General features: G+C 38.7%; 1 protein-coding gene across 1 annotated transcript; it reads left to right on the forward strand.

The window, feature by feature from the left end:
* Nucleotides 1-5,452: 5,452 nt before the first annotated feature.
* On the forward strand, nucleotides 5,453-7,597 carry LOC131163751 (homeobox-leucine zipper protein HAT22-like). Its single transcript, XM_058120465.1, has 3 exons — nucleotides 5,453-6,444; nucleotides 6,617-6,696; nucleotides 7,075-7,597. The coding sequence occupies exons 1-3, from the start codon at nucleotides 5,923-5,925 to the stop codon at nucleotides 7,358-7,360; spliced, it is 888 nt and encodes a 295-aa protein (XP_057976448.1). The 5' UTR covers nucleotides 5,453-5,922; the 3' UTR covers nucleotides 7,361-7,597.
* The last annotated feature ends 729 nt before the right edge of the window (nucleotides 7,598-8,326 follow it).

An 8,326-nucleotide genomic window follows, 5' to 3' on the forward strand; every position in this document is an offset into this window, starting at 1 on the left:
TCAGATCCTTACCTCGATTTTAGGGTCAATCACAAAAATCTTCGAAACGACGATTTGATCCGCTATATTTGTAGAGTTTCTGTAACAACTTGATATTTAACTGAGGTATTTTTTTTTTATAACATTATAACATTTGTAATACTCTTATACCAAACTGAATTAACCCAGCCATCAACCTAAGCAGCGAGAAGCGAAAATCAGATGAATACAACCATATATAACTATATACAATACCAGAGTGCTAAAATGTTTTCCAAAATAAACATATATGACTGCTTTCCAAAAAAACCCTCAACTGGCTATACAAAAATACTCCCAAAATACTCACTCTACTGTCAGGGCAATACTGAGGCCCCTTTATTTGCGAGCCTGGTCTACTCACCTACCTGGATCACCTGAAAAATGTTAAAGTAATGGGATGAGCCAACGCTCAGTAGGGCAAAATATGTTATTGCTAGTGTGTGGAAAATGAGTTACAATACTATGAAAATCTGTTGCTATATAATCAAGCATAACTGAATCTGTAATTACAATACAAGTAATATGAATCACCATCCTTTCCAGGTTGCTTAACATATCATATACTTTAGGTTTCTACTCAAAATACTTCTAATATACATAAGTATATTCTCTGTCTTTATAAATCTATATATACATAATAATAACTGAAAATTCCCTGTGGCTAACTGAATGTCATGATTTAACCCCTCATGAATCATGACAAGGTTGTGCGGCTCATAGGTGGGATAAACCCTGGCTGGCGGACCAGGGTAAATCACTATATTCCCTCAATCAGATCGGCCACTCCTCAACCCATATCTGATGGGGAGCCTGTCCATGTCTGGGTACGATCGACCTACTATCACGTATTATTTGAATAGGTGGTTGCACTCTGAAGTGAATATCTGTAGCTACGGTACCGTGCTCTACTATATGGTCCAATAGGGTCTGATTCTATATAATATATTTCTATATACAACTATCTGATTTACCATGATTTTGGAATAATTGTATTAACCATGACACTAAAATAATTTGTAACTGTGTCAATTGTATTTCTAAACTGAACTGTAATTTGTAAGTCATGGTACTGAAAACTATATAATCATGGTATTCTGTAATTACTGTAAAACATATCCACCGGTTGTATATTATGTAAAACATACCCTGAAAATACTATAAAACATACTTCTAAACTAAATTTATATTCTCAAGCCACACAGTAATTTAATACATAACATTCATAATTAATAAACTGTATAAAGTCCTGCTGTGAATAATAACCTAGTAAAAATATACATTTCATACTGGAAATCATTTTAGAACTACCTAACATAGCATATTTCCCTTACCTGATTTCTGCTAAAATCCCCCTACTGAGACGGGTCCTACACCCGCAGGGTTCTTCATTCAACACTCTGAAAATCATATATCTCAAAACAAAATGTCACTATTTCTACGTCTACAACATTTCCTACAACTGCTGGAAAGTCAAATTCCAAATAAAAGACCTTACACTAGATTTAGGATAAATTCTAACTTCGTCCCACCGACAATCCGCTCTGGCAGACTTGTAGAGAACTCCAGTAGGAGCGTCATGGTGGCCTCAGATCGTCGTTCCGGCAACTGACGGAGCCGAAATCAAAGAAAGTAGAGGAACAAACCATGGGGGAAAGGAGAGAGAGACTGCGGCCGAATTTTTGCGATTAAAATCAGTTTAGGGCTATTTATACTGCGGGATTCGTCGACGAGCCACATCACCTCATCAACAAGTATTATAGAAAGTTCATCGACGAACCTGCACCCTCGTCAACGAATTTCAAACTTTCAAAAATCTTCTCTCAGCATCTTCTCGTCGATAAAACTTGCCCTCGTCGACGAGACCCTCTTGTACCCTCATCGATGAATCCCCTGTGTTCGTGGACAAGGCCATAAGAAAATCCTTTGGGTTATTATATTCAAAATCCAATGTCGTCGACGAACGCTCTGAATGCCTCCTTCTATTACTGTTTCCATTTCTCTCTCTCTTTATTATTTAAATACTATTATTCTTCGGGTCACTACAGTTTCCTCCCCTAATCCACGCAAAAACTTCTGATCGTAGAAACAAATGACGAACGGCGAAGGATCTCAGAAAGAGAGAGAGAGAACTCACTGACTCTAGAGAAAGAGAGAGAGAGCTTTTGGGTTTTCTTAACCCTTAAGCAACCAAAAATGATATTTATAGAGCCTTTGACCGAGTCAAATTCATCGACAAGGCGGTGCCTTCGTCGACAAACTAGCCACTCAATTCGTGGACGAAGCTCTACTTTCGTCAACGAACCCCATCCGAATATTTCCTTTGGCTCGTTCGGTATTTCTTCGTCGATGGCGCTCTGAATTTCGGCGACAAAGAACTAAAGGGACTTCATCAACGAACATACTGCCTTCGTCGACAAACCTTGCTGTAATTCCCTTTTTACCTTTTTCTTATTTATTTTCCTTATTTATGGTTCCGGTCTCTACAACCAATGTTTACCTCCCAATATAAACGCTCATATAACAACCTCCTCATACCACTACCAGCGTTATATGACGGTTATATCAGGTACGATATAACAACCTCCTCATACCACTACCAACGTTATATAGTAATTTACATGAACCACAACACAAATCAAAAGCAAATCCAACCATTCAACACATCCACACATCTACCACAGTATACACAATCAAATAGTATCCACAATCAACCAGTATTTCTAATCCCAACCAAACAGAGATCGCAGTCCAAAAGAGTATTCACAATCACAATAAATCATCATCCCACAGTACTCGTAACCATTTAATTTTCAAAGCTATTTTTATGCCCCACAATTTCCCAGTATATTATATATTCAAAAACAGTGTTTTCAATACCTGCACAATTCAAAAAATTATACCTAAATATGTAGAATTTATACCCAAAATTAGTCAATTTAAAATTAATAAAAATGTTGTTATAAAATATTTCCCCTTACCTACTCCTCGGGTTTCCTGCCTAAAACGAGCAAAACGAGACTCAATATTCCAAAAATCTCAACTTTCTCAAATCTTATAAAAATACCTATTTAATACTTCTTAAGCTCCAAATAACTATATTTATTAAGAAATTTTCAAAATAACTCACTTACCCTGATTTTGGGATGTTTATCAAAGTTCTTAAATCAAAATTTTGTTCCGCCTATATTGCAGAGAATCTTCCCAAGAGTCTCGTGGTGGCTTCCAATCGTCAAACCGGGTTAAATCCGGGTCAGATTCAAATAGAGTAGGTAGAGGGGCCATTTTTAGAGAGAGAAACTGAAGAAAAATGAAATCCTACCCTGAAATTCTGATTTTTGCCTATTTATAGGCAACTTGCCATGTGGCCTCGTCGACGAGACATCTGGACTCGTCGACAAGCCCAAGAACACCACTCATGGACGAAACCGGGAGCTCGTCGACGATATTCAGATATATGAGAACCTCCCTCGGTAAACCCTCGTCGACGAGACATGCATACTTGGCAACGAGGCTCAGATGATTGCTCATCGACGAGAAAATCTAATTCGTCGACAAGTGCCATGTTTGTCACCCTTTTAAAATTTCTTTTCCCTTCCTTCTTTTTCCCTTTTTTTTTTTATTATCTTTCTTATTATTTTAAATAGTTAAAATTTTTCAAGTCGTTACAATAGTGCTTTATATAAAGCTACAGTGTATAAAACATGATTTAGTAGAAATTTGCTCTTTTGGCAGACAATTCAACAATTGTGGTCAAGAATTCCCTTTTGTCACAGCAATACTTTCACCGGCCAACCCTCACGCTTGAAATTTCTCGAGGCCTAATTTTTCTCTCTAAACCCCTTTAATATATATTTCTTGTGTACAAGGCTCCTTCTCCACTTTCTTTTAAAAGGCACTCACACATTCTCAAAATTAGAACCTCCATTCTAATACTCTTGACTATTGTGATTTTTCTAACAGCATGAATAAGAAAAAATGTAATTGAAGTTATCACTTGACTTCATTATGTATTTTATATAAATTTTGTTATTTTCTACTTCATTTTATTCTGCAAACCAAGCTAAGCTTGGTGTAAGTGAGGAAAGGGTTTGATTTGTTATCAACTAATTAAAGAATCATAACTTTCTTCAAACACAAACAGCTGAACATGATTATAGTCAATATTATAACTAGTGCAAACAGGTGCATCACACTTTTTTGATTGATGAGTGGCGGGGGTAGGGGAACCATCATTGCCAAATGGGTTATACACTGCATGCTTAATTATTATATATATTTGTATATATACAAACAATTGATTTTAACCAGAACTAGAAGCTGATGCATGCCATTGCTATTATTATTATTTTTTCGCTGTTAACTAATAGTTTAATTGGGTTTATCCATTCAAAGAAACAAAAATAAATTAATTAGGGTTTCTGGATGATCATGCTGTATAGGTGACCTAACTCCTCCTCAGCATAGCCGACAAACCATTATTGGATGTGCTCATCATCATACATGTACACTGTAGTAGGTCCCAAACAGAGAGAGAGAGAGAGAGAGAGAGCTTCAACTTTCTAGTTAAGCAAAGATCTGGCTGGGTGGGTTCTTGTTGATGAATCAATTTCTGGCACCATTATAACACTTTGAAACTCCAATGGAGTCATCTACCTACTCTGCTTTTCAATTCCCCACCACAACACCAAACATGAGCAATATTGAAATTAACACCGTGGATGTATCATGGTTTGCTAGAATTAGCTTGTAGATAATATCAAATCAAGGGTAGTGCACATCTCTTTCGCAGAAGGGGAAAAACAACCACCATCCTCTCTCATTAATTTATTAAGACAGAAAAATGGTGAGCAGGGTAACATGAACCCATCTCTGGCTATAGCTAATTGAACACCAGGCATATGGAATGGAGGGTCCCTGCCGTCATGTGGTCTGTCTTAAAGTGAACAGGGGAGTACCAATCATGGGTCCTGTGTATTCTGATATGGTTGCAATCTTAATAATTAAAAAAGAAAAAAAAACAGAGGTCTGTCTGTGAGTAGTGTGTGTGTGTGTGTTTCCTTTTTTTCCTTTTTAATTTTTTTTTCAATTGATCACCACCGTGCACCATTGAAAGGAACGGGCAGGATTGGGTCTTACATATGATGATCGATATTGCACAAGGGGGGATAAAAAAAAACATTGGGTGTACATGTTACTGTTGTGTAAAGGAGAAAAGGGAACAGAGGAAGGGGAAAAAAATCAGAAAGAGAGATAGGTGGAGGGAGGGAGGGAGGGAGGGACAGAGGTTAAACAAAGCAAAAAGTTGGCTAATAATTGATACGTGTAAAGCAATCTAAACACTCCCGCAAGTATGACGAAGATGATGAGAAAGTGGGCATAGTTAAAATTGGTGCGTTAATGGGTGGCCAAGAGCATAGGAATCATTCTATCTTGATGTGTTTCCCACTCCCATGTGAATCCACGTATTCATTCATTTATCCCTGTACCTTGACACTGCCCCTTCTTATTATTTTTCTACAGAGAGAGAGATGGCGGGGGGAGGGAGGGAGTTTCGATGTTTGTTTGTTATCATAATGGAGATAATAGTAGTGGGGCTCAAATGGTCAACCTATGTAGCGAGAGATGGGAGGGACTACCTTCATAATTCCTCTCTCTCTCTCTCTCTCTCTCAGATTCGTTTCTCTACTCATTCTTCCCTTTGATTAATAATCATAGCCACCCACTCACCCACCCAACGCCCCCACAAAGTCTTCGTAATACTTCCTCATTTCTCAAACACCCTTTTTGCTCCATATATTACTCTCCAACCAGTATCCCCATCTCTCCATATACATACGCACCGCCTTCCCCTTTGCTTGCCCCCTTCCCCTGTTTCCATAGATTTAGATTGCTTCTGCTCAAATGGGTTTTGATGATATCTGCCACCCCGGCCTTGTTCTTGGGCTAGGCTTCCCATCATCTTCTCCGGCACCGGCCGATCAGCCTCCGGCGCTCTCGGCGATCAGTAATAAGAATGATCATAATAAGAAACCCTGTAATTATAGTAGCCTGAATTTTGAGCCACTGTCAGGGATGGCAACTGCAGCTACTAGCAATTTTGAGCCTTTGCTGACTTTGGGTCTTTCTGGGGAGATGAATAATGGGTTTCAGGTGCCAAGAAAGATAGATGTGAACAAGGGTTGTGAGGATTCTGGCGATTTGTATCGGCAGGCTTCTCCTCACAGTGCCGTTTCCTCCTTCTCTAACGCCAGCGTGAAGAGGGAGAGAGACCTTGGGAGTGAAGAGCTGGAGGTCGAGAAGGTTTCTTCGAGGATCAGTGATGAAGATGAGGATGGTACTAATGCAAGGAAGAAGCTTAGACTCACCAAGGAGCAATCTGCCCTTTTAGAGGAAAGCTTCAAACAACACAGCACTCTCAATCCGGTACCCTCTCCCTCTCCCTCTCCCTACCTAGCTTCCCCTGTTTCTGTTTCTGTTTCTGTCTCTGTCTGTCTCTGTCTCTGTTTCTGTCTCTGTGCGTCTCTGTTTTTCTGTCTCTCTGTCATGATATGTGAATCTCATGCCTCCCATGATTCATTTTTAATGAATTCAACAGAAGCAAAAGCAAGCCTTGGCCAGGGAGTTGAACCTGCGGCCTCGACAAGTAGAAGTGTGGTTCCAGAACAGAAGAGCCAGGTCCAATCTCAATCTCATCAATCCCATTAATTACATCATGTAGTAGAAACTTTTCGATCGAAAAAATCTAAAAGATCAAAGACAAATCCCCTTCAGAAACAACAAAAAAGAGAAGGGGGGGGGGGGTACTTTCCCTATCCCAAATTATCATTCTAGCATAAAATACAGATTTTACAAACACAAGACTTGTGTCTTTTACAGCACTAAAACACATGGTACAGTACTTCAGCACAAGCCCAATTAATTTTTAATGTATTCAAAGATAAAATCTTTGTGGATATTGAATATCTTCAATCAAAACTCTTTATGTATGTACGTATGTAGTTAATTTGAGGCTAGCTGAGCAAGGACTAATTGTTTTTGTGTATACATGAGCAGGACAAAGCTTAAGCAAACGGAAGTAGACTGCGAGTTCTTGAAGAAGTGCTGTGAAACGCTGACAGACGAGAACAGGAGGCTGCAGAAGGAGCTGCAGGAGCTGAAAGCGCTGAAGCTGGCGCAACCCTTTTACATGCAGCTGCCGGCGGCCACCCTCACCATGTGCCCGTCCTGCGAGAGGATCGGCGGCGCGGTGGCCGACAACCCGTCCAAGACCCCTTTTGGCATGGCTCCCAAGCCTCACTTCTTCAACCCCTTCTCCAATCCCTCCGCTGCTTGCAGTTAGCTGGCTAGGCCGCTAGCTCGTTATATCAATTATTAGGATTAGAGGAAGCAGAAGAAGAAGAAGCAGAAGAAGAAGAAAGAAGAAATTAAGAGAGACGGAATTAGAACCCCACAACCACGAGTACCCCCCCTTTCTTTTTTGGTCAAGGGCTTGAAATGTCGAAAAATTAGTGTAATTAATTTGTAGAACATAGAAATTACTGATAATTAATCATATGCTTTTCTCTCCTTAATTATATATATGATAGCTCCCCTGTAAATTTTCTATATATATATATATATATATATATATTTGTGAACGTAGGAACATGTAAATTGTTTATTGTTCATTCTCATCACCATCTGGTCTTTTTCTCGTTGTACTTTTTGGGCTCTTTGGACAAGACCAATGTTATTGTATTGATCATTGTACACGCAATTTTTAATGTTTCAGCATGTTCCATACTTGGACCACTTTTTTTTGTTCCAACTACTAATAGGAAACTCACAATGTCCTCTGTGTAACCACTCCTTTTTGGTTAACCAAAAAATACTTTCTTGCAGATTTTAAAATTCCTTGTTGAGATTTATCAAAACAAAAAAGAAAAATCTAAACTCTTCCTTAAAGAACTCATATTTTCCGCAAACTATAAACATATATATACACATAAGTTTGCATCTTTTAGCAGATCATAAAGAAAATTTTAAAATTTAATTATGCCTAAAATCACAGCACATGGTTTTAAAAAATTATTTTAAAAAATCTGTTAACTGGGTAGGGCTAACTCAAGGCAGGATGCTCCGGGATACACATAACATAATAGTATCCTTAATGGAGAAGAAATTTTTTAAAAGGATGTCTGTGATATTTAATAATACTCGATAAAGCAGTTGGTGGTTAAGATTATGAGAGAGAAGTTGGGTCGCGTGCCATCTGTCCGCCCAATACTACTTTAGAGAGAGAGAGAGAGGAATGGAGGATTCACCG

This window comes from Malania oleifera, chromosome 1, assembly GCF_029873635.1.
Source record: "Malania oleifera isolate guangnan ecotype guangnan chromosome 1, ASM2987363v1, whole genome shotgun sequence".
Lineage (NCBI taxonomy): Eukaryota > Viridiplantae > Streptophyta > Magnoliopsida > Santalales > Ximeniaceae > Malania > Malania oleifera.